Source organism: Penaeus chinensis, chromosome 34, assembly GCF_019202785.1.
Source record: "Penaeus chinensis breed Huanghai No. 1 chromosome 34, ASM1920278v2, whole genome shotgun sequence".
In the NCBI taxonomy this organism is placed as follows: Eukaryota; Metazoa; Arthropoda; class Malacostraca; order Decapoda; family Penaeidae; genus Penaeus; species Penaeus chinensis.
The window spans coordinates 1540928-1568427 of record NC_061852.1 but is presented as its reverse complement, the minus strand read 5'-3'; the positions used below and the strand labels follow the sequence as shown (position 1 = coordinate 1568427).

Here is a 27500-nt window from a genome sequence, read left to right as displayed (position 1 = left end):
TCTCCCCTTCTTCCCTTACCCTCTCTTTCTTCCCCCTCCCCAGTCTCCCCTTCTTTGCTTCCTCCCCCTTCCCCTCTCTCTCCCTCTCTTTACAACTTTCCCCTCCCCGTCCCCTCCTTCTCTTTGCCTCTTTCCCTCCCCTTCCCCCTCCCTCCCCCCTCCCCTTCCTCTCCTTTTCTCTCTCCGTATCTAGTCAAGATTGCTCATTCTGATGACATGATTTTGTGCCGTTAAGATCGAGACCGTTTTCTTGTCACAGTTGTGAAAACGATGATATATCAGACTGATGAAGAGGACGGTGATATTAATTATAATAATGGCTAACAATACCCTATTATTAATTGGGTAATTAAGTTAAGTAATGGCCAGAGGCGTGGGCATAGCTGTAATGGAGGCCTGGAGGCCATTTAAAAATTAGTAGTAGTACTAGTTGTAGTTGCTGTTGTTGATGTCGTAGAAGCACTAGTTGTAGTGGTAGTAGTAGTAGTAGTAATGGTGGTGGTATCAATAGTAGTAGTAGTAGTTGTTGTTGTTGTTGTTGTTGTGGTAGTAGTAGTAGTAGTAGTAGTAATGGTGGTGGGGCTAGCAATAGTAGTAGTAGTTGTTGTTGTTGTGGTAGTAGTAGTATAGTAATAATAGTAATAGTAGTAGTAATAATAATAGTAGGAGTAGTAGCAGCAATAATAGTAGTAGTAGTAGTAATAGTGGTGGTGGTGGTGGTAGCAATAGTAGTAATAGTAGTAGTAGTAGCAGTAATAGTAGTAGTAGTAGCAGTAATAGTAGTAATAGTAATAGTAGTAGTAGTAGTAGTAGCAGTAATAGTAATAGTAGTAGTAGTAGTAGTAGCTGTGGTAGTAACAGCAGCAGTGGCACCAGAAGTAGTAATAGTAATAGTAATATTATTAAGTAGTAATGGTAGAAGTAGAAGCAGTAGTAGTCGTTGTTGTTCTTGTTGTGGTTGTGCATTACACTGAACGTACACTTAGCCTCCGTGTGTGATGGTATAAATTAAAGTAATGATACCTGAGCTTAAAAGATAAATTGTAATCTCTCTCTCTCCTTATTTCTTTTTCTTTCTTCCTTTCTTTCTTTCTTTTTTTCTTTCTTTCTTTGTTTCTTGTTTTCTTTCTTTCTTTCCTTCTCTCTTTGTTTCTTTCATTCTTTCCTTCTCTCTCTCTCTCTCTCTCTCTCTCTCTCTCTCTCTCTCTCTCTCTCTCTCTCTCTCTCTCTCTCTCTCTCTCTCTCTCTCTCCCTCCCTCTCTCTCTTTCTCTCTCTCTCCCTCCCTCTCTCTCTTTCTCTCTCTCTCTCTCTCTCTCTCTCTCTCTCTCTCTCTCTCTCTCTCTCTCTCTCTATCTATCTATCTATCTATCTCTCTCTCTCTCTCTCTCTCTCTCTCTCTCTCTCTCTCTCTCTCTCTCTCTTTCTCATTACTAACTTAAACAGGAAACGCTGTGTATTGCCCCATTCCGAGTGTTCACTAACCTCACAGGTGGCAAGACATAATTGCAACGCGGAGCTATTTATTTTTTCCATCCAGGTGGCACAAGCAACATGCAAGATGGCAGCCAAGGCCCCGTTGTTACACTGGCAAGAAACCGGACGTAAGTGATTCAGGTACCATGCTCGCAAGATCGAGTTTCGGCTCATACACTAACTTGTGTTAAGTTTAAAGGTACTGTTGTGCGAATTACGAGACGCAGATCCGAGTGCTTTAAGGAAGAGGAAACGGGGAGGAGTGTCTTTTAAGATTTCTGAAGAAGTAACACAGCCAAAAGGCCTTTCGATGTATTAACATGTGTGTTTTCTTCTTCCTTTCTCTGTTTTATTTACGACGTGCGTGAATCAAGCTGTAAATACCGGACCGTTGCATTTAGTTGAAATCCCGCCCCGACAGTTGCAAACATCACCAGTCTCTGGGACCCAAAACAACGCACAATTAAACGACCCACGTAGCCAAATGCAGGGCAATCAACATAAACATCACCCTCCTACCATTCCTTGTGTTAATGGCTCCTCCTCAGACGAGAATGTGACCGGCCAGACCTAAGTCGTCCTCAGACGAGAATGCAACTGACCTAACTTAAGGCTCCTTCAGACGAGAATGTAACCGATCAAACCAGGGCATTTATCCACCCGTACACCCCGCCCTTTGTGAACCGCACCAACAGAGCCGGTAATGTCGCTTCAGTTTTCATCCCATTTCAGGCTTCCGAACTCTCTCGTTCCCCCATCGTGGCTTCTCTCGCGTCTTTGGTGGCTGGAGGAGAGTTTGCGAGCGAGCGACCTTCAGTGAACGGCGTCTGACCCAGAATGCGAGAGCTGAGGAGACGTTTCTGGTTTAACTGGCGTTCGTACCGGGAGAGTGAGAGGGGTAGGGGGGGGGGAATGGATAAGGGGAGAGGGTGAGGAGGAGAGTGGAATGGGGAAGAGAGGAGGGAGGGAATGGGAGGGAGGAGGGGGAGAAAGAGGAGAGGAGAGGGGAAGAATGGGAGGGGGAGAGGGGGAGAGGAGAATGGGGAGTAGAGAGTCAAAAAGGGGAATGGGGAGGTGAGAGGGGTAGAGGGGAATGGGGGTGTGAGAGGGAGAGAGGGGAATGGGGAGGTGAGAGGGGTAGAGGGGAATGGGGGTGTGGGAGGGAGAGAGGGGAATGGGGAGGTGAGAGGGGCTAGGGGAATGGTAGGTGAAGAGGGAGCTATGAGAGAGGAGAGGGGAAGAAGGGGAGAGAAAGAGACCTTGGGCTTGGGAGAGACAAGAGGGGAGGGGGTTGAAGAAAAAGGGGAATAGAGAAACAGACAGGTGATATGGGGGGGGGGGGGGTGGAACTCTTTCTTAAAGCTATAGAAGAGATACAGTTCGAGGGAGAGAAATACAACAACAGTAGTGTGAGCGTAGAATAAGCTAAAGAGACGAGGTGACACTCAACTAAGAATTTAAAGTGAGAACCTGGCATGAAAATTAATGCAGACGCAGGGGAGGGAAAGAGAGAGAGAGAGAGAGAGAGAGAGAGAGAGAGAGAGAGAGAGAGAGAGAGAGAGAGAGAGAGAGAGAGAGAGAGAGAGAGAGAGGGAGAGAGAGAAAGATACACACACACACCCACACCCACACATACAGGCCGAGAGAGAGTCAGACAGACAGACAGACAGAGGAGGAGCAACCGACCGACGGCGAGAGAGTTCGAAGGCCGCCCAGGGTCCCGCCGCCCGTGACCTCGAGGGCGGCTCCGAGTGAACCTCCGCGCAGCACGGACAGAGGTCACGTCGCAATAAGGTCGGTGCCAGTGCCAAGCCGATAGTGCTTCTTAAAATGTCATCCTGGCACGCCGCAGCCACCGTAAAATGTTTTTTGGCACAGGGCGAGATAAATGGGGGGAGGGGGGGAGAATGCCAGGCGGGGGCGGGCGTGCCTGGTCTCTCTTTCTCGCTTTCTCTTTCTTTCGTTCTCTGCCTTTCTCTCTCAGTATGGCTTCGCTTCCTCCCCCTCTCTTCTCTCTCTGTCTCTGTTACTGCATATATATTCATATATATATATATATATATATATATATATATATATATATATATATGTGTGTGTGTGTGTGTGTATATGTATGTATATATATATATATATATATATATATATATATATATGTGTGTGTGAGTATATATATATTTTATATATATATATATATATATATATATATATTATATATATCTGTGTGTGTGTGTGTGTGTGTGTGTGTGTGTGTGTGTGTGTGTGTGTGTGTGTGTGTGTGTGTGTGTGTGTGTGTGTGTGTGTGTACATATATATATACATATATAATATATATATATATATATATATATATATATAGAGAGAGAGAGAGAGAGAGAGAGAGAGAGAGAGAGAGAGAGAGAGAGAGAGAGAGAGACTCTGCCGCCCTTCCCCCTATCTTCTCTCTGTATCTGTCTCTTACACTCAATAACTTTGGCATCAATGACAGAGACAGGAAATTGGCTGTGCAGAAAAGAGAGAGGGAAAATGTGGAGAGAGAGAGAGAGAGAGAGAGAGAGAGAGAGAGAGAGAGAGAGAGAGAGAGAGAGAGAGAGAGAGAGAGAGAGAGAGAGAGAGAGAGAGAGAGCGAGAGCGAGAACAATATACGCTGTCCTAAATTATTATTTATCCCAAAACAATAATAATAATAATAATAATAATAATAATAACAATAAATAATAACAATAGCATTAAAAAGAAATAAAATCACCGAATCCTTTTAATAATATCTCTGCACCCTCATTTTAAAGAAATATTGATATATCTTTTATTCGGGTTTTTAGGCACGCTTAAACGCATATTTCCTCTTTTTGTGGTAGAATAAAAGTAATACATATAAACAAAAGTCACGTGACATTGCTTTCTCCACGCAGAAGCTCTGGCTCTTTAAAAATGGCGTCCTCACTCTTTCCTTCCCAACAGGAAATCTTAGAATTTAAAACTCCAAAAAGAGAAGGAAAAAACGTTACTATGATTCAATGCAAACACGCGAAATAAAATATCTTAGAAATTAAAACTTACGGAACATAAAACCTTTAAAAATAATAATAACTATGACTCATTAAACGCCAATACACGAATAAAACAATAAACAAACAAATAAATAAATAAATAACAAAAGAAAATAAACCACAGGATAACGTAAGCTTTGATTTTTGGAAACTCTTGGCCCTAAAATGAAGGCCTTTGCGTGCAGTCTTCAGTTCTTCCTTTGCAACCCTGACCTAAAACACTATTTGTAACCATGTAATTATCTTCGTGTTTATACTTATCGCATTCAAGCAGCGTTCCGTAGAGATTCTTAGACTCTGCATCAAATGTAAATAAACAGATAAATAATACATAGATAGATAGATAGATAATAAATAGATAGATAGATAAATAATAAATAGATAGATAGATAAATGAGCAAATAAATCAATAAACTAACTGTCTAATTAATTCATTAACTAACCAACCAACCAACGAACTTACTAACTAACAAGTAAATAGATAAAACAAACTGTGAATAAACAAACAAACAAAAAAACATGGATAAATAAACAGCATTTATAAATTGCATCAAAATCATATGCAATAATGACATATTCATAAACAGCTTTCACGATTCATAGCAAATGGCATTGACCGAAGCCTAATTTGTATTAAGTTCGTATTTGAAAATAAACATAACCGGGACGCATGCATTATGCCGGATGTCGGGTGAAATAAACCAAATATTTATTATATTGCCTGCTTAGATAAATATTACTAAATATTTCATTCAATATTAATAGTTCCTTTTTGATGTTCTAAAATTTCGATATTTGAAGTATATCTTAAATACATATAAAACATGTCGGATATATTTCCACGGGACGTACTGATTTTTTCTGATATATTCAAATAATCATCATATATTTATTTCTTTGCTTTTATTAATGAAATCAGGATCTTTATGAGATAACTTCTTTGTAACCATAATCACCATATATTAAAACTATAAAATCATTCTTAAAACATGATTTTAGCATTTATCTATTCAACCCAAAACGCTCCACCAAAAAGGTAACATTCAGTTGCTGACCAAAGGCAAAGGTTGTTTTTCACCATCGAGCTTCCAGTGCATGACAAGTTGCTGTAAAACCAAGCTGTTACATATCCGGCCTGGGCTGTCTGTACGCTAAACCTCTTGCATATCAAACTTACCTTTCATGCACACTACCTTCTTCACAGCCGTCTTGGAAATTCCTGCTCTTTTGTTAGAGTTTGACAGTCGGTAATCCACCTATAAAAAATACTTGAAAACAAAATGCTTCTGCTATTTTCTCTAGATAACGTGCTATGCTATGCTACTCGCTATTATATTGGTTGCATCATACTGCTATATGCTACGACAGGCATCTCCACAAGCTTATCAAAAATACAATGGTTAAGTCACAGCACAACACACACCACACTACTATGTCGTCATAGCGTATCATACTTGCTAAGTGTTAGTTTTTACATTAGACTTATTGTACCAAGTCTAGCAATGTTACGTCACGACAGGATGCTGTGTAGTCTATTACAGCTGTTTCTGACGTGTGCGCTGGGCATACCGGGGCATGGGGAAGGGGGGAGGTAAAAAATTCACGTACGTTTTGAGTTGTTAGTTCAGTTAGTCCGAAATTCAGTTTAAAGAGTAGTAGCACTTAATAATCCTCTGCAAGATGAACATTGAGTCAATCTGCCGAACAGTGAATCACTAAATTCAAGTAATTCAAATAAATTATTCAGAAAGTAAAGATAACTGAACTGACTGTCAGTTCGTGACTTTAGAAATATGTATCAGATTATCAAAAATAGGTCACGAGTTCATTGCTTTATTATCTCATGAAAGACCTGTACATTTAGGCAACATCACTAAAATCTAATATGCAAAATATGATTCTCACAACGGTATTGTGGCAGTGTAAAAAAAACAACCAGTTTATTGACAAAAGGCGAGGATATATATATATAAAAATGTTAAAGAATTAGTTATTCCGTCTCTGTCAGTGACTAAAATGTCAAGACCAGAGTATTTAAGCCATTATGGTCAATAAAACTGAAGGGTAAAAAGGGTAAAATGAAGTCATCTCTGTTACAAAAGATCGCGAAAGTGAGTACAAATTAGTTGATCGAGGCATTATGCATTTCAAGGCTCATTCCCCGTCACACTTAAAAAACAAGTGTTAAAAGGCCATCCAGTCTTAGACATTCTTTGATCGGGCGGGTACGGGGAGAGGCACAGGGGGAGGGAAGAAGAAGAACAGGAAGAAGAGAAAAGAGGATAAAAAAAAAAAGTAGCTGGGTGGGTCAGCACAGTAGGTCCAAAAACTAAAGGTCATCAGCAAGACATTCGCCTTGATCTTTTTCATTCTTATTATCAATTTCTCTTTGTTCTTTACCTCGGCTTCACGTGCCAGTCTTGCCGCTATCCGTTCTCTCACACGCTCCCTTCGGTACCGAGCTCGATACCCCGGGCCGTCTGAACCGTCCCCCTCCACTCGGTACTTGGGCTGTGGGGGGGGGAGGAGGTGCGAGGAGGGGGCGACGCGTGGTAGTGGGAGGGGGGAAGAGAGGGGGGGAGATATTCTGGTTATTTCATTTTCAGAAAAACAGAACCAAAAAAAAACAAAAAAAAACATAAATTATAAAACAAGACAAACGTACACAAGAGAGAGAGAAAAAATACTAGAATTAATTTGTTTTTTTTATTTTCTTCTTCTTTTTAACCACTTTTCCTCAAATTTGTTATTGTGCTGCAAAAAAAGCCTTTTTTTTAAGAGTTTAGGATGTAAATGTAAAAGCAGAAAAGAGTCAATATCATAAAGCACTGGGAATGTAATCAATAATACCAGTAACTAATACAAGCTTCAGCATAACTAAATCTAAGCTTAAAACTGAGATCTTACTTATTTATACGAATGAAAGGATGATAAAATAGGCGCGAAAGGTAGGGGAAGGAGAGAGGAACGAGAGGAACAGGAAAATAAATGATATACGCACATTTGTAAGTTTATATGTCTGTGGGGATGTGTATTTTGATTTTATGTAACTTCGAGGGTAACTATAGGATTTTTTGCGTAACGGCGAGGGTAAATATACGATTCTTTTATGTAGCTGTAAAGTTTTTTTTTTTTTTTTTTTTTTCAACTGTGAGGGTAAATATCAATTTTTTTTCTAACTGTAAGGATAAATATATGATTTTTTTTTGTGTAACGGCAAGGTTAAACAAATGTTTGTTTTGTGCAAATGTGAGGTTAAATATATGACTGTTTATGTAACTACGAGGGTAAATATTTTTTTCTCTCGTAACTATGAGGGTAAATATAATCTTATAAGTAACTGTGAGAATAAATATATGATTTTTGGTGAAATGGCGAGGGCAAATATATGATTTTCTATTGTAACTATGAGGGTAAATATATGAATGTTTATGCTTTCTATGATGACAACGCTCGTATGTGGCGCCGGGGTGATTGACATAACGGGAATTTGCTCCGGTGAGAATCAAACTACATGAAAACGACACTGAATGAAATATATAACTGGCTGACTGATTCGGTGTCCTCGGGAATCCCACTAGATCCATTTCGAGCAATATCCGTTCGTTCAAAACAAAGCTATTTCATGTTCACAAACGAATGATACAAAACTCACAATGTATTTTTTTGCATTTTTTTTCTTCTTTCCGGTTAGGTGCAGTTTTTTTTAATAATATTATTTTGCTTTGGAATGAATGAAGTTGTCATGTGAAGCAATTCATTATAGTGATTCAACTCTACAAATGATCTTAAGCATTAACTTTATAACGAAAGTTAATTATATATATGTGTGTGTGTGTGTGTGTGTGTGTGTGTGTGTGTGTGTGTGTGTGTGTGTGTGTGTGTGTGTGTGTGTGTGTGTGTGTGTGTGTGCACATATATATGCATATATACATACATATATGTTTTCTTCTTTTAACAGTGGCAGATCCAAAACAAAAGCACCACATGACCTTCCCTTTCCTATAATTGGAGTAAACTGTCTTCATAAAGAAGAAAAAATTCACACATTCTACATCCCTTGCGATTTCTGGTAAACGATATTACGCTTCGAGTCTCATAAAACAAGAAACATCTGTTTTCGTTATTCTCAATATCACACCTTTTTCAATATTTCAATTCTCTCTTTTTATTCAGAAACTATGAAAACAATAGATATGACAGTCAACCTTTTTTATATCAACATTTCGTTACTTGCCTATCATATAATATATATAGTTTTTTTTTTCTTTTTTTCTTTTTTTTTTCCAAATCCCCATTCAACGATTTAGCTCGATATGCCACGCCCATCTTTGCCGCAACGAGTTCAATCAACAATGCCGTGACTCTCTAAAACATTAACCGCCCTAATTATCATTCATTATGAGATGAGCAATCTTATCCGTGGATGGTCGTTTGTTTATGATTCATTCACGAATCTTGGAATCGAAGCCGGGAGTGAAGGGAGAGTGAATACATTCCATGAGCCATTAATTCATTGCTCCGTTTTTTTATCCGTGATGCGAAACGATAATAATAATTTCGAAATTCCTTTTCTTTTTTTTTTTCTTTTTTTTCCCTCATGGAGAGAATAATGACAATGAAGCAAGAAGTAAGATTAATGGATAATTCTCCCGCCTTATGAATTCGATACGTGGCGCTCTGTTGAAACTGCCAACGGCCTCCCAAAACTGATAATATTTACATTACATAATTACAATAAATTCGAAATTCCCTTACTTCCTTTTCTTCATGGCGAGAATAATGATAATGAAGCGAAAAGTAAAATGAATGGACCTTTCTCCCCTCTCTCCCCCTCTCCACCCATCACGGATTCGTTACGTGGTGTTGTTTAGAATGACAATGACCTCCAAAGCTGATAATATTTACATTACACGAAAACCAAAATAGATCATAGCACGTCGCTATCACGTTTTCTTTTTTTTTTTTTCTTTTTTCTTTCTTTTTTTTGAGACCTTGTGATAAGATAACATTGGTTAAGGTGACATTCACTTTAACTTGTTTTAAATGATAACGGTTTCTGAAACGCATGGTGCATTTCGAATAGGGTTGTGACGTTTGCATGAATGTAGTAATGCAATTTCCCTGACGCAATATGGTGCGTTGCAAAAGCACGCAACACGTACATTAAGATTTATGAGCAGATAGTATTCACAATTATACATAGCATGTGAGAACTACAGCTCACATCCACAAATCCACACACGCGCACATGCATATCCACATTATTCTCTCTCTCTCTCTCTCTCTCTCTCTCTCTCTCTCTCTCTCTCTCTCTCTCTCTCTCTCTCTCTCTCTCTCTCTCTCTCTCTCTCTATCTATCTATCTATCTCTCTTTCTCCCTCTCCCTCTCTCTCTCTTTCTCCCTATCTCTCTCTTCTCCATCTCTCTCTCTTCCTCCCTATCTCTCTCTTCTCCCTATCTCTCTCTTCTCTCCTATCTCTCTCTCTTCTCCCTCTCCCTCTCCCTCTCTCTCTCTCTCTCTCTCTCTCTCTCTCTCTCTCTCCCTATCTCTCTCTTTCTCCATCTCTCTCTCTTCCTCCCTATCTCTCTCTTTCTCCCTATCTCTCTCTTTCTCCCTATCTCTCTCTTTCTCCCTATCTCTCATTCTTACTCCCCTCTCTTTCTCCCTCTCCCTCTTTTTCTCCCTCTCTCTCTCTTTCTCCCTCTCCCTCTCTCCCTTTTTCTCCCTTTCTTTCTCCCTCTTCCTCTCTTTCTCCTCTCTATCTCTTTCTCCCTCTCTCTCTCTCTCTCTTATTCCCTCTCCCTCTCTTTCTCCCTGCCCCTCTCTTTCTCACTCTCCCTCTCTTTCTCCCTTTCCCTCTCTTTTTCCCTCTCTTTCTCCCCTCTCCCTCCTTCTCTCCTTCACAGCCTCACAACATAATTTGAAAAAATGGACCGAAATTGGAACCCAAATATTTAAAGGTTCTGACGAGTAAAGTTTACAGCAACATGAGCTTCTGATCAACATAGCGGGTTATAAAATCATGTATAATATCGCGAGTTGTATGTATTAAAAAATCGCAGTAATTTGGAGAAAAAAGTGATAAGCATAATGATAGATACAAAATACGACATCGACATGAACAATAATGATAATTATAATAGTGAGTAGAAGCATAATTATAAATATGAAAATATAATAATCATAAGCAATAATAATGATAATAATAATAATAATACTAATAATAATAATAATAATAATAATAATAATAATAATAATAATAAAATGAGCAATAAAACCAACAGTAGCACCAGCTAAATAACCAAATAAAAACAAATATTCTAAAATAACAATAAAGATAAAGTGATCAATTTACCAACGGCTATGTTTCTTCAAAATACACGATTAGCTAGTTATTACTGGACTGAACTAGCCTATCCTCATATACCTTAATTAGCTTGAACTCGAGATATGCTTAACAACACCTTGGCTTTGTATTACTATCTCGAAACAGATATAGATAGATTCTTATTGATATATATATATCCGTTATTAATGAATATTTTTAAGAAATATTTATATATTCATTTTTAATAATTGTTATTGTTTTTTTTTAACAGACGAGAAAATATCGAGAATTCTCAAAAGATATTATCATATGTCTTCATCTTATCAATCCCTTATCTTTTATCGAGGTTAAACTTTTTAAAAACTTATTTAAAAACCTTAATCAACCACTTTTTTCAGTTTAAAGAAAATTTATACTTAACTTTTTTTGTGGTTCATCTCTACTTTCTCTTTATTCTTTGTGGGAGGAATTTTCGAGAGAAAAACAAAACACAAACGTTATCGACCTAAGATAAATATTTGAAATAAAAGGAGAAGAAAAAAGTTAACGTTTTTTCCCGAAAGACAAACGCAAAATTTCGATCTGGTCTGTCGAAGGTAATGGTTTATGGTGATGATAGTGAAGGTTTATAGTGATACCGAAGGTTTATGATGATCTAACGATGCTAATTATGAAGATAATGAAGATACTGTTGACGATGGTGATGTTACTAATTGTGATATAATAGCGACTACAGTGATGCCTAGGAAGATGATAACCACGGTAATTATGGTGAATATAGTGGCGATGTCAGTGAGTTAGGTATATTATAAAGTACAGGGAAAAATAAGATCTTATCGGGTTATCAGTTCGTAAAGTAATCTGGTCGTCTATACGTAGATTAGATCACGCTGCTTTATATTCTTCTTCTACCACCACCTCCACCACCACCACCACCACCACCTCCTCCTCCTCCTCCTCCTCCTCCTCCTCCTCCTCCTCCTCCTCCTTCTTCTTCTTCTTCTTCTTCTTCTTCTTCTCCTCCTCCTCCTCCTCCTCCTCCTCCTCCTCCTCCTCCTCCTCCTCCTCCTCCTCCTCCTCCTTCTCCTCCCTCTTCCTTACCACCTTCCTCCTTCCTCCCTCCTCCTTCCTCCCTTTTCCCTCATCCTTCCTTCTCCATCAATCACCACAGCTACTTTTCTCCATCAATCACTACTCCTATTATTCTCCAACACTCACCACCCCTACTTTTCTCCAAAAGGTAAACTAGACGACGCATTCAAACAATGAACAACCTACACATCATTTTCTTCGCATATTCAGCAAACAGCAGAAAACGGCATCCCAACCACAAGCATTTAAAACCGCGAACTAAACGGGATTTCTGCAGATGACTCAACATTTCTTCGAATCATAACAGTAATATTATTATTCGCATTTTTTCTTCTTTTTGTTTTAAATTAATGTTTAGTTTTTTTTTTTTTTTTTTTTTAGTTGACGTATCGCCTGCAGTCAAAAAAATAGTATAAACTCACTGAAACGTGAACAAAGTTTAGTATAAAGAAAATCGAATCGATCGTATTTTTTTCCCCTGTAATTCCTTCAACGCAACCTCTATTTTCAGTCTTTAGTAAATATTGCTTTGTTCTCCGTTTTCTCTTTTCTCTTATAATTGCAAGATAAATTATTTTCTCCTTCCGTTCTTCATTTTTTTCAATAACAATTTGAACACTTCTCAACACTTTCTCTTCAAGTTATAATGAATCACGCGAAAATGCAAAATATATACATACACACACACACACACACACACACACACACACACACACACACACACACACACACACATATATATATATATATATATATATATATGTATATATATATGAGAAAAAATAATATAATAAATCAATAAAAAAGTTAAAATGCTTCAACTATATTCAAAATAGTAATAAATCAATAAATGAAAAGAAAAATAAATACAAAAAAAGAAAAGTATTGTAGCTTCATCATTAATTAAGACAACTATTTTTTTCCCCCTTTATGAATCACTCGTATGCTCTCCTAAACGAAAAGTAAATTAAAAATAAAGAACAAAGAAAAAGAAGAGGAAGGAGGAAAATAAAGAAAAAAAGAAGGAAGAAGAAGAAGAAGGAAAAGAAATAGAAGAAAAAGAAAAGAAAAAGAAGAAGAAAGAGAAGAAAACAACAGCAAAAAAAAGAGAAAAACGTTAATCCAAGCAACAGGCGACACAAAACGGTGAAAATACCCAGGACACCGAATACCAAGAAGACCGCGTACCCTAATCATGGCGGTTGTGAGCAAAGGGTATTTTCACCGCGTCCGTAATGGCGTACCCGTGGTTTTACTGGCATGCCCTTCGTTTTTGTATCTTAATTCTTCCTTCCCGTTGCTCTTCACTCCCTTTTAAATAACACAAAAACACCTATGTTACAATCGGGCGCAATGATAGACACCCCCCCAGCTTGCTAAGACAAATCCAGTCTAAAAAATAAGACAAAAAATATAAAACTAACCTAAATAATAATGTGAATTTTTTTTTAAATATTGTAATGACGCATCAGGTTCGATTTAGAAATAAGAATAACACTAATAAATAACAAAACAAAGAAAAACTATCTAAATAAAGATTACGCTAGTGTGAAAAAAAAAACAATAATATCGTAATGACGCATCAGATATTAAAAAAAAAATAATAATAGCAGGGAAGAAAAACGATCTAAGTAAAGACTGTGCTAATTAGAGAGTGAAAAATAAAACCACCTTAATGACGCATCAGGTTAGAAGAACAGGATATCCCAAGTGAGGAACTCAACAAACTCGCTAAATTTACCTCGATCACATACCCACGTGCGTGACTTCGCAGTTTCCCTACGTCGTTTACTTCTTTTTTTCTTTTGTCATCTTTTTTTTCTGGGTCTTTTTGTTTTTCTTCTTTTTTTTTCTTGCTGTCTGTCTGTCTCTCTATTATTCCCTCATTTTCCTCTCTTTTACCTCCCGAACCCCGCCTCGCTCTCACATTCTCCTTTCAATCTCTTTCCCTCTCTCTCTCCCTTTCCCCCTCCCTCTCCCTTTCCCCCTCCCTCTCCCTTTCCCCCTCCCTCTCTCCCTCCCTCTCCCCCTCCCTCCCTTTCCCATGAATAAATACCTATATTAATGATGCCGCTTTTTTTATGATCACCGTTATTACAGTTATAGCAATTACATTATCTATCATCAAAAATAGCAACGACAAAAGGCATATAAATTCATCCCGTCCCAGTTCTCCATCCTCTCTCCTCCTCTTCTTCCCCGTTCACTCTCTCCCTCTTTCTCTTCCTCCTCTTCCCTCTCCATCTCTTCCTTTTCCCTCTCTATTCCTTTTCTTTTATCTTTCTTCTTCCCCTTTCTCTTATCCTTTTCCCTTTCCTTTTCCCTTCTCCCTTCCCCTTCCCCTTCCCCTTCCCCTTCCCCTTCCCTCTCCCTCTTCCTCTTCCTCTTCCCCTTCCCCTTCCCTCTCTTCTCTCCCCTTTCCCCTTCTCTCTCCCCTTCCCTCCTCTAGAAAAAATGCAATATCATCCGCAAACCGGAACTTCCAAAGAGAATATCAAAGAGTTCAATAAAAAAATAAAAAAAACATAAAAAATGACCCAGATCATTTCTTAAAACAATCCGATAAAAAGATAAAATATAAAAACACAGCAAATTCTTTTAGGCAAAAATAATAATACACGAGCTAGAAAAAAAAAGACATTCATTAATCAATCCTCTGGAAGAATATAATAATACTAAAAATAACAAAAATACATCACAAAGAAAAGAAAATAGGTTAAACTGACCCCAACAATAGCAAGGCAAAAAAAAAAAAAAAAAAAAAAAAAATACAAGGTTTCGGTGAGGTTAAAATGATTATGGATGGAATACGGGATTACAGAGTTTATAAAATACACTCATTGTTGGCTAAATTATCCGACCTGGTAACCTATATCGTAATTACTATCATCAGCGTAATTCATTAGGATCGTCTTTTTAATATTTTTTTTTCCTTACATTTTCTTAAGCGATGTAGTTTCCATCGATTTTTTTTTAAATTTAGTATCTCTATTTTTTTTCACTTTATTATCCGTTTGAAACTTTTATTAGTGATTCATAATTCCTCTTCTTTGTTTTACTTTATTTTTCGTAGCAATAGACCTATATTAAGGAAACATCAACGGGTCTAAATCCAAGGATTCACTCATCTAAAACAGAAAGGTAGTTTTCCCCACACATCTTATCGGTTTTCATTAATTCTTATTCTTATTTACTAGCACCCATTTTCCTTTCTCTTTACCCTCTTCATCCATTCCTTTGTTTCCAATTACCTCATTCACTTAAAAGTACTCATCTTCCTTTCTCACTCATTTCTTCACCACAGCCTCCACTCACTTTCCTGCCTCTCGATTCTTTCCCTCAGAATGCGTGAGGTCAAGCCAAAAGTCCCCGTCAAAACCCTATCGCTTCACGGACGAATTCTCGGCAATTTTCGGCCTCCGCTGGCAAAAGTAGAGTGCGGGTGTGAGTGCGAGTGAACGACCGATGTTGTTGTGGTCTCGAAAAATAGAACTCGCGTCTTGTTTTTGGGGGAGAGAGTGAGTGAGTGAGAGAGGGAAGGGAGTAAGGGCAGGAGGGAGGGAGTGAGATTGAGAGAGTAAAAGACAGACGGACAGACACACACACACAGAGAGAGAGAGAGAGAGAGAGAGAGAGAGAGAGAGAGAGAGAGAGAGAGAGAGAGAGAGAGAGAGAGAGAGGGGGGGGGAGAGAGGGGGGGGGGGGGAGAGAGAGATAGACGAGCGAGAGAACAAGAGCGAGACCGAACAAGAGAAACCGCAAGATAAAGCGACGAGGAAACGAGAACATAGGAAAGGAGGGAACGAGGCAGGAGAGAGCAAGGGGTGAGCCCCGTCCAAATGCCTAGTGGGGGATGTCCGAAATCCGGATGGATCGCGGTGGCTCGTTACACGAGTAGAAACGTCGAGCCAGGCAGGATTGCACGGGTTGGAGGACGCGGCAGGTGGGCGGGCTGTCTCCTTGCGGGGGGGCGGGGGCCGAGGGTGGATGACGCGGGGGGTTGGAGGGGGAGGGGGTGGGGGGGGGAGGGGGGTAGGTAAGCAGTAGGGGAAGAATCACGAGAGGGAGGATGGTGAGGAGCCGGAGAGGAGAGCGCGAGAGGAGCGGCGCGAGCGAGCGAGAGAGAGCGAGGAGAGAGCGAGCGCGAGAGAGAGAGCGAGGAGAAAGAGAGAGCGCGGAGCGAGCGAGAGAGAGAGCGAGAAGAGAGAGCGCGAGAGCGCGGATGACGGTCGCGGCGCGAGAGAAGAGAAGAGAAGAGCGAGAGCGAGAGAGGAGAGAGCGAGAAGAGCGAAGAGAGAGAGCGCGAGAGAGAGAAGGCGAGCGAGGAGACAGACGTTCGAGAGCCGTAGAGAGAACGGTCGGCCGAGCAAGAGCCCTCCACGAGTCGCCCTTGCCTAGACCTCTACAGGGTGACCCTTTTCTCTTCCTTTTCATCTATCTATTTTTTTTTTAAATTTCTTGTTTTCCTTCTTTCCCTTTTTTTTTTTTTTTTTTCCCTCTCCCTCCCCCTCCCTATTCCCTTTCCCTTTTCCCTATCCGCCTCCATCTCCCGTTCCCTCTCCTTTTCCCTCTCTCCTTTCCCTCCTCCCTTCTCTCCCTCCTCCTTTCACTTTGCCTCTCCTTTTTCCCCCTCCTTTCCCCCCCCCTGTCCCTCTCCCGCTCCCTCTCCCTCTCCTTTTCCCTCTCCCCCCCCTCTCCCCCCTCCCCCCCCTCTCCCCCTTTTGCTCTCTTCAACCCATGATAAAATTAACTTTTGATGAGGTAATAGAAACAAAAAAATCCTGCAACTCGGCTTAGATCATTTTGATAATACAGGGCCAAAAAACCATAAGGATTAAAATTTTGGCTGGTAAAAATTCTTGGGGGCCCCAGATCCCTTTCCACGGGCGATAAAGAAATGGTGAACGCTCTCGAATGTGCTAACGTCCCTTTCCCAAAAATTTCTTGACGACCCTAGGGCCTCTTCGGGAAAACAAACCAACCCTAAAAAGTTTTTGCGAAAAAAAAATTTTTTAAATGTTTTCTGTTCAAGCGTGAAGCCACGGGGGCGGCTCCCCCCCTTTTGCCCCGAATTTCGCCCGTTTCAAAGGGATAATTTTTTCGAAAAAAAGTCAGTTGGGGAAAGTCTTTGTTCCTTCCTTAGGCAGTTTTTTTGTAAAATTTCGAAAGATTTTTTTTTATAATTAAAACAAAAAATAAAGAATTGCGAGAAAAAAACCCGAAGATGCTAGATAACGCTGAAAACAATTACTACACTGGTACTTTTCACTTGTTAAATACGGTGTTGGGATGGATTTCACTTGACTTCATATTCACATATTTCTTGCTGTGATTCGATAGTCAACGTAAATTATGGAATGATTGCGCTTAGCATATTTTCTTTTGAAAAAAGATACACACACACACACATACACACACACACACACACACACACACACACACACACACACACACACACACACACACACACACACGCATACACACACACACACACACACACATACACACATACACATACACACACACATACACACACACACACACATATATATATATATATATATATATATATGTATGTATATATGTATGTGAATAAATATATTTTATATATATATATGTTTTTCGCTCTCTAGATGATTCATTTATGTTATAACTTTTTGTGATGACTTCTTACGGGTGGCAGTGGTACCATTATCCAATCAGCATCTAGGACGAGCAGTGACGTCATCACTTCCCCAGCCAGCCTGTGAGCTGTGTTCTTTAACGTTAAGAATTGGATTTAGTGTTACCACAAAGGCACGTGGTTACGTAACAGCACATGGCGTCCGTGTGATTGGACATACTCGAGAACCATCGTTTTATCGAAGCTTTTCAGGGTACTATATAAGGAGGAAATATTCTGGGAGGTTCTGGTACCACTGGAAATGTATATTCGTAATGGTTGTTTGAGAACGATGTAGTAACGTAGTTTTAGTGAAAGTGGGTGGGTTCTGGTACCGCTGACGATATATTGTTTTCCAATGGTTGTTTGAGAATGTTTTAGGAAAATCTTTTAGGAAAAAGCGTATATTTTCGATGTTTCTTCTATTAAAAACGAAGGAGTGAGATGGTACTGGTATCACTGGTTCTGTATCTTCGCTCAGTTTTTTTTTTTTTTTCTGTTTGTGAGAGCGGTATAATGAGATGGTTATGTTGATTCTGGTCGGGTTCTGGTATCACTGATATCACTGACGATATATATTTGCATTGGCTGTTTGAAAACGATCTTGTGAAATGGTTCTGGCATCACGACGACGGCAAGGGTCTTTTCTGGCATCACTGACGCTGTATATTCGCAATGTTTTTTTGTGACGGTGTTGAGAATGAGGTATTTTCTGGTGTTTATAAGTTGTGCTACACATATTGATGTCTTAACCTGTTGTGTTTGTGCTGAATAATATTATTGGGTCTAAAAAGAAATCGTGAAATTGATACAGTGATAATAATAGAACTGACTCTAGCGGTGAGTGTATTTCCGGTGGGTTCTGGTGGTAATGACTTATTCTGACTCTCCCGATCTGCCGGGTATCTGTCTGGCTCTGGTGCCCCTGATGGTGCCAAATAAGGGTCATTTATGGATGCTGAAGCGATGATGGGATGCGAGGAAAGGCGAGTCTTTTGTAGTTTTGTGCGTTGAATGGGTGAATGGCAATACTCTTTTCGGCTTGCCTTTTTTGGTTATGGAGGAAATGTGGGGGAGAGGAAGGACGTGTAATAAAGGGACATGGAGTGGACACGAGCGCGGTGTTGGACAGGATGGATTCCGAAACCCGGCGCTTGAGAGATGAGGAAGAATGGCGGGGCAGTGGAAGGGGCGCCGCGAGGGACTCTTACCTTGTCTATAGTGCCGTTGAGGATCGGGGAGGACCGGCCATCGCGATCAGCCTGGGAGTCCTGTCGGTTAGTGGAGCTGTCCAGGCGGCTGCGGAGCGGGGATTCTCGCTGAGCACGGTTTGGTGAGTCTTTGTGGCCGATCGTAGGGGACTCCAGCCTACTCCTCGAGGGGGACTCCACGTGGTTGCGGGCCGGCGAGTCCACGCGCAACCTGCTGGGGGAATCGACGCGGCTCCCTGCAGGAGAGTCCACGCGAGCGGTGACGGGCGAGTCCGTGCGAGTGGACTCTGCGGCCTTTCGGGTCGGGCGGATCGTGGCCTCCTCCAGGGCAGGGCCTCCGGAGCACACGCTGCCTCCGTCGCTGCCGTCCTCCTCGTCCTCCTGGCGGGCCACGCCGTTCGTGACGTTGTGGTTCGAGTCGTACTTGCGGCACAGCTCGGTCACCGAGGGCCTCCTTTCGCTGCTCGTGTTGGCGTTTTCGTCGGCAGTGTCTCGGGACACGGCCTCCGGGGAGCTCTTCCGGGCCGAGGAGGTGCGAGAGGGGTAGTCCGACGCGCGAGCTGCCCTGCGGCGGGAGAGGCTCGTGTCCCCCAAGGATAGGCCGCTGTCCCTCGAAGAAGACAGGCCGGTATCCCGTAAGGACGCGAGGGCGCTCTCGCGTCCGGCCGGCAGCCCGAGCCTCTCCCGCGCCGAGGTCCGCGTCTCGAAGGCGCGGATCCTGTCGGAGATGCACACCTTCTCGTCCTCCCCATTCTGGTCGGTGTCCTTCCCGTCTGCCTTGTCCCTCTCGCGCGCCTCCCAGCGGTAGTTGCAAGCGTAGGACGAGTGCGACGGCCCGAAGTGGCTCGTGTCGACACCGTTGCCGTTGACGAGGTCGACGGAGCGGTCGCGCGACGTGAGCCTCGAGCCGTAGCCGGAGTCTCGGGAGGACGATGTGTCTCGCTTGCTGTCTAGGTTGGCGTATCGCGAGGAGTACGGCGTCGTCGTTTCGATGTGGGAGTCGGAGCTGAGCCTCGAGTAAGCGGGCCTCGCCGGCGACTGTCGTAAACTGCGGCTGCTTCGGTAGGTGTCGGTCGAGGAGGAGTAGGAGGGCAGCGGCGGCCGGGCGTACTTACTGCTGTAGGAGGAGGTGTAGCTGCCGCCATAAGAGCTACTGTACGAGGACCGGTCCAGGGACGTGGTGCGGCCCAGGTAGGACGACGAAGACGGACTCCTGTAGGACGAGTACGAGGAGTAGGAGGAGTATCTGCCCACGGAGGGCGAAGTGGGCGGGACGGGCATGGTTCCTAGAGCATCACCTGTAATGTCACACTAAAATACAACAACTTCCACGTTAGAAGCTGTTCACTCGGCGTCACTTTGAGCACTGTACTGTTCCCGGGGAGCACACCGTCGCGAGTCGAGTACCTTCGATCCCTCACTGTGGCACTTGCCTCGCACTGACCCACTGAGAGCCGCCACTCTCCGGCTGCGGCAGCTGGGCGCTTCCTCCGTCACGTGACCCTCTCTTGGGTCAGCGCTCGGTCACAGGTCTTCGGTCAAACCGCGGAAGGCACGGGGCAGGGCATGCGAGGGCGTCCTCCGTGCGTCGCAGCCATCATAAAGGGCCCGGCGGGTAGTGAGTGCTGCGTGCGGGGCGGCGGCGGCGGTAGTGGAGGAGAGGAGGTAAGTGGGGCAGCGGGGGCGGGGCGGTGGCACTCTCCGCCAACAGTTGTAGGAGCAGCAGCAGAGGTAGGGCCAGCAGGCTGCCAGCGCTATATTTAGTGTGCCGGCCTCACCTCGCCCAGTCACTCTACACCGTCCGCGTCTGCAATAAAACCACACATTATACGTTATTACATGCAGAAGGCAAATGAAAAACAATAATAACACAGAAAAAGAAAAACGAAAACACACACAACCCTGTCCTTACTTCGGAAGTATTCACTCTCTCTCTCTTCCCCCTTGATACGAGTTCTAATGTCTGTGGCAAGAAACGAGAACCTTGGGTTAGCCCTGTTCCCCGACGTAACCTATTTATCACTCGTTATCACGTTAAACTCTATCTGATTTAGATCCGTGTTCTCCTCCTATCTAATGATAGCCACATACAGATATACACATATATACCTACATGTACAGAATACACGAAGCAAATACACACGCACATACAGATACAGCCAAACGCACATACACATACAGTGTGTGTGTAGGTGTGTTTGCCTGCAGTGACACACGCAAACATATCTCCCTCCTCCTCTCTTCTCTCCTTCATACGTATATGCTCACACAAGTATACAATACACAGAAGTAAATACACTTGTGGCCGGTTTGTTAAAATTATGCGAGGCCCGACCCAATGAATATTCATATATACGGACTTCCATATACACAAAACTAAATACTTATCTAACTGACTAGACATGCATATCAACCGGGTAGATGGATAGATCAATGTATATCTATCAGATAGATAGACAGATATGCGTTTATTTCTGTGTATATGAATGTCCGTATATATGAATATTAATCGGGTCGGCCCTCGCACAACTTTAACAAACTGGCCGACAGACGATAATACAAACACACAAACAAACCAATCACAACAGAAACAACGTCAAAGGAACAGATCTCTAAACTTCACTAAAGGAAAAGACCAGGACACAATAAATAAATCAGTTCCTCACAAAACAAATAAACACAGCGAAAATAATGAACAACAAAATAAACACCAACAGCACCACCAACAACAACAACAATTACTATTACAATAACAACCATAAAACTGCACGGTGAAACAAAAAAAAAACACGAAAATATACACGAAACATGAACAACACACTAAATAACAACAAACAAAGAAAACTACACGAGGGGAAAAAAACAAACTTACACGAAACTTCACGCAAGGAAATGACCAAGGAGACAATAAATAAAGCAATTCCTCACGGCCGCGCTCTGCCCCCACAACACCTGGCGCGTCTAAAGGGGTAGGTCCGCAGTGAAAGCGCCGGTCAAGTGACTTTCTCAGAGCTAGGGGAGGGGGGAGGAGAAGGGAGGAGATGGGGAAGGGAAGGAAGGAGAGGGAAAGGGAGGGAAGGAAGGAGAGGTAAAGGGAGGGAAGGAAGGAGAGGGAAAGGGAGGGAAGGAAGGAGAGGGAAAGGGAGGGAAGGAGGGAGAGGGAAAGGGAGGGAAGGAGGGAGAGGGAAAGGGAGGGAAGGAAGGAGAGGGGAAGGGAGGGAAGGAAGGAGAGGGAAAGGGAGGGAAGGAAGGAGAGGGAAAGGGAGGGAAGGAAGGAGAGGGAAAGGAAAGGAAGGAAGGAGAGGGAAAGGAAGGGAAGGAAGTAGAGAGAAAAGGAGGGAAGAGAAGAGAAGAGAAGAGAGGGGGAAGGGGAAGGGAAAGGGGATGGGGAAGGGAGGGGAAAGAAGGTAAGGAGAGGGGAGGTGGGAGACGTCCTTGGGGGAAGGGGGGTGAGGGAGGGGGTCTGGTGTCGGTGGACATGGTGGCACCTGTTTTTTTTTTTTTTTTTTTTTTTGTGGTTGATTCATGAGTTTCGTGTCGGTGGAAATGACTGACTGTTTGTGGTCAATTCGCGTCGGTGGAAATGATAGTACGCGTTTCCTTCCTTTTTTAATTTTTTTTTCTCTCTTTTTTTCTTTCATTTTTGGGGGATGGTTCGTGTTGGGTGAAGTGAGTGACAGTTCGTGGTTGTTTCGTGTCGGTGGAAATGATAATACATGTTTTTTGTAGCTGGATGATTCGTGTGTTGGTGGAAATGACGGTGCGTGATATTACATGTACTATTAGCCTCTCGTGTTCCATGAGTATAGTAGGAATTAATTGTTAGTCTTTCGTAATATTATACATATTGTTTGTACTTCCTATGCACTGAACGTGTATGTTTTTTTTTTTCTTTTTTTATTAATTTCTTGACTCAGATTACGTACCTCCTCCTAATTCTCTCGTAATATCGTCCGTATAAACCTACATTACTCTCTCGAACTAAAGCAAAACAATAATTAAACTATAAATCAGTCACAAAACACAAAACACCACTTAAAAAAATCTAACCTAAACGAATTCCCTGTTACACAAGTATACACATGTATCCTGCTTTACACTTTTCTCCGTACCTTAGCGTGCTAAAAAAAGGGTATTGTCACGCTTACGTACATACATACATACATACTGAGTAGTGTGTCAGCGATACGAAAAGGGAGCAATCTGTGAGGTGAACTTTTTTTGAACTTTGTGAAGATGAATAAGATAATAAAAATTGCAATGAAATTAAATTCAATACCAATGCTGTAAGTGATGAATATAATGAATGCATAAGACAGTTCATCGCAATCTAATCAATTAACCTCTACGATCAGTAGTGCAACTACACGGGTAAAAAATAATCAATAAATAAATAGATATATAAATAAAATAAATAGATAAAAAACTAAAACATTCAACACATCACACAAATCAAAAAAAAATAAAAAAGAACAACAATAAACAAGTAGACAAACAAACAAACACAAAGAACCAAAAGAGCAAATATCTCCCGAAAGCGGACAAATAAAGAAGTTCACCTTTAGGCTTAGCACACAGCCCGGCCCCCGACCGCTCGCAAACGCTGCCGATCCACAGTATCGTGTATTATAAGAGGGTTTCAGTCCTTTAAATCAGGCTCGTTGCCTCCATCATGAGCAATTTAAGGAGATTAATAAAATGAGATGGGAATAAAAAATATATATATTTGTATTTCTTTCGTTAGTATATTATTTTGTTTTCATATCATTTTATCTATTTTAATTTTCATTCTTCTTTCTTTCCTTGTTATTCTATCTATTTTTCTTTCCTTGTTCCTTCCCTTGTTTTGTTTTGTTTTACCTACTTATTCTATTTTTTTTCTTGGGGGTGGGTTCGTTATCTTAATAACTAAACAATTTAAGTGTTTTATAATGGGATCCTGAGACGAAGTGCGAGATAATGAGATGTAAAACAGAGATAAAAGGGAGATGAAGAAAATGGAAGTGACAGGATGATATATTATGGGTGAAAGGGGTAAGTAGGGGGTGGAGAGGGGGGGGGGTGGAGGAGAGGAAGGGAGAGGGAGGGAGTGGGAGGGAGTGGGGATAGGAGGGAGGGAGAGAGGGAGAGAGGGAGAGGGAAAGGACAGGAGGGAGAGAGGGAGGGTGTGAAGGGGGAGGAAGAGAGACAGGAGAGAAAGAAATGAAGGAAAGATAGATAGATAGATAGATAGAGTGAAAGAGAGAGAGAGAGAGAGAGAGAGAGAGAGAGAGAGAGAGAGAGAGAGAGAGAGAGAGAGAGAGAGAGAGAGAGAGAGAGAGAGAGAGAGAGATGCGGACAGACCATTAGCCAAAGGCACATGCAAGAGCTAGAGTCATAACCATAAGCAACAACCTCCTCAAAAAAAAGAGAAAAAAATAACAATAAAGACACCCAGAAAAAAACGAGACAAGAATAGCATTATTTTCTACAACGAGTTTTTGCGTCCTTTCTCCGAGCGGTGATTACCCCACGAGTCTTTTTCCTCCCTCACTCCTTCTCCAACAGACACTCCTCCTCCAAAAGCCACTCCTCCAACAGACATTCCTTCTCCAACAGACACTCCTCCTCTAAATGCCACTCCTCCAACAGACATTCCTTCTCCAACAGCCACTCCTCCTCTAGCAGCTTCTTTTCTTCCTCCTTCCTCCCTGCTCCTCCAACAGTCGTTCCTCCTCCGTCACCCGTTCTCCAACAGCCATTCCTCCAACAGCAGCTTCTGTTATTTCCTTCCTGCTCCCCCAATCGCCCTTCCTCCTCCCTCACTCCTCCCCCAACACTCATCGCTACTCCCACACTTATTATGCCTATTCCCTTACTCCTCTTCCTCTTCATTTTTTTTTTTTTTTTTTTTGCTTCCTTTTCCTCCTACTTAGTCCTCATTCATACTGCCTCTTTCTTCGATTCTCATCATTTTCCTTATTCCTCACTTTTCCCGCCGCTCTCTTACTATTCCTCACTCTTGGCGCCCCATTCCACACTCTTCCCCCACTTACTCGTTACTCTTCCCCTCCCCCTCCCTCCACAATATCCCCCCTTACTCGTTACTCTCCCCCCTCCCCCTCCCTCCACAATATCCCCCCTTACTCGTTACTCTCCCCTTCCCTCTCCACTCACAACCCAACTCGTGCACAGTTCCCTCTTGACTACGACATCGTATTGCTTCCTTTGCAATTTCCTCGAGGGACTCCTCACTCTCCTCACCTCCCGCCCTCATTCCCCACAACCCCCCTACAACCCCCGCTCCTCACGAAAATCCTTCCCAACACCCACCTTCATTTCCCCCCTCCTTCCTACTTTCCCTTCTAGCCTCACTCCGTTCCATACCCCTACACCCCCACCCTATGCTACCCCACCCTATGCTACCCCCTTCCTGCTCCAACGCCCCCCCCCCCCCTCTACATTCCCACCTCCACACTTCCGACATTCCCTTCTCCTAACCTCCCCCCCCCTACACACATTCCCTCCTCCTCCTCCACACCCCCACACTTTCCCTCCTCCTCCACACCCCCACATTTTCTCCTCCTCCTCCCCCTACCCTTAACACCATCCTCTTCCCTTCCTCCCCTCCTTCCCTGCTCTCCCCCTCCTTACTATTTCCTTACGTTAGGGCTAAAATACTTTTGCTTTTGTGCCTCTCCGCGTGCAATTTCCTGAGAGGACCGTTGAGGAATCGTGTAAATACAGTAGAAAGCTCTTTCTCTGTTCCGCCCAACGTACAGTCTACTTTCTTTATGAATTATGAGCTCTAACACAATGTCATTAAATGTGGGAGAGAGAGAGAGTGAAGCAAAGATAGGAGGAGGGAGAGGAGGAAGGGAAGAGGGGAAGGGGAAGAAACGGAATGGAAGTAGAGAGTAGGAAAAAAGGAAAGGTGGGGGGGACGGAAAAGAAAGAAAGGAGAGAAGAAAGAAAACGATAAGGGAGAAGGAAGAGAGGAGAAGAACTGATTCAGGTAATGAAAAATGAGAAAAACGAAAAAAAAGAGAAAGGGGAGAAGAATAGGGACGGAAACGGAAGAAAGGAGAAGTGAAAGAGGATAAGAATAAGAACGAAAATAGAAGAAGGGAGAGAAGAGAAAGGAGAGAGGATAAGAATAAGGACGAAAACAGAAGAAGGGGGAAAAGAGAGGGGGATATGAATAAGGACGAAAGACGAAGAAGGGAGAAGGAGAGAGGGAAGAAGAGGGGACAAGACCTCGAGAACCCGACCCCCGCGCCAAGAAGTACCCTCTAGAAATGTTGTTGTGCCGTCCAGCGATCGGATTGGCTGACGGACGGTTGATATTTTTACAATAACACTATGGCGTGTTCTTATGACTCAAGGATATTCCTTTTCTGTAGAATTTCGACGGTTTTACTCGATTTGTTTCTGGAAGTCCTTCATATTGCGAAATATAAATGGTATTTCATTACATTAGGCAAAGGTGGCTTTGTTAGAATGGTTAATATACATGATATGAAATTGTCTAACTTACCCTGTGTGTATTTATTAATCGAGGGCGCACCCACGACACAAAAATATACAAGTAAATAAATAAATAATCATGATGATAATAAAACAAAACTAATCAGCAATAAAGGCATAAAAAACATGCATGAAGGTGTGTACACATATAGTAGAGATTTTCTAAAGACGCGCACATGATTTTACATATATTTCTTCTGTGTATTCACGTACATGTTTCCGTGAGTGTACACGCATTCCTGTTTAAAGGGGGGGAGGGGAGGGGGGGGAAGGGGAAGGGAGGAACTTAGGCTCCCCTAGTGCCCTCAATTCCCTCGCCCTTCTCCTACCTACCCCTCCTCCTACTTCCTCTCCCTCCTCCTTCTTCCTCTCCCTCTTCCCTCCTTTATCTTCCAAATTCGCCACCTCCTCCTCCCTCTCTTTCTTTTCTCCCTTTCTTCCCTCCTTCCTTCCTTCCTTCCTTCCTTCCTCCTTCCTTCCTTCCTTCCTTCCTCCTTCCTTCCTTCCTTCCTTCCTTCCTTCCTTCCTTCCTTCCTTCCTTCCTTCCTTCCTTCCTTCCTTCCTTCCTTCCTTCCTTCCTTCCTTCCTTCCTTCCTTCCTTCCTTCCTTTCGTTGCCACACTTCCTTTCCCTCTTCATCTCCCCCCTTCCCCTTTCTTACTCCCTATCCCCCTCCCTCACCATTCCCCAGCTCCTCTCTCTCCTTCCTCTCTTCCCCTCCTCACACCCTCCCCCTTTTCTTCCCCTCTCACTTCCCATCTTCCCCTCCTATTCCCCTCTCTTCCTCACCCCATCCCCTCTTCCCCATCCACTTTTCCTCACCTCCTTCCCCTCCCACACCCTACCCACTCCCCCTCTTCCCCTCACCATTCCCTACCTCCTCCCACTCCTCCTCCCACTTCCCCCCTTCAGTTCCCACTTCCCCACTTCCCCTCTTCCCCTCTTCCCCTCCCACTTTCCCTCTCTCCCTTCCTCTCACGTCCAGGCGCTGAGCAATCACTGGCTATCGACTTGGGTTTGTCGTCCACACAGTCCGCAACGCAAATAAAACACGGACGTAACCATGCATGAGCTGTCTGTCTGTGTGTCTGTATGCATGCATGCATTGATATATGTATGTATGTATGTATGTATGTATCTATGTATTTTTGCATTTATATATTAATGTATTTATGCA

At 42.5% G+C, this 27500-nt stretch overlaps 1 protein-coding gene across 2 annotated transcripts in view; it reads right to left on the bottom strand.

Moving 5' to 3' along the window:
• Positions 1-27500, bottom strand: part of LOC125043772 (ubiquitin carboxyl-terminal hydrolase Usp2-like) — a 136319-nt gene that overhangs the window by 41294 nt on the left and 67525 nt on the right. Inside the window, exons 3-4 of one of the 2 annotated variants that reach the window (XM_047640046.1) lie at positions 18819-20625; positions 6922-7032 (exon numbers count right to left, since the gene is read on the bottom strand). In XM_047640046.1, coding sequence (XP_047496002.1) covers positions 6922-7032; positions 18819-20099 — 1392 coding nt within the window. In that variant the 5' untranslated portion in view covers positions 20100-20625. The remainder of the gene's footprint in view (positions 1-6921; positions 7033-18818; positions 20626-27500) is intronic. The other variant, XM_047640047.1, reaches the window with a different exon arrangement.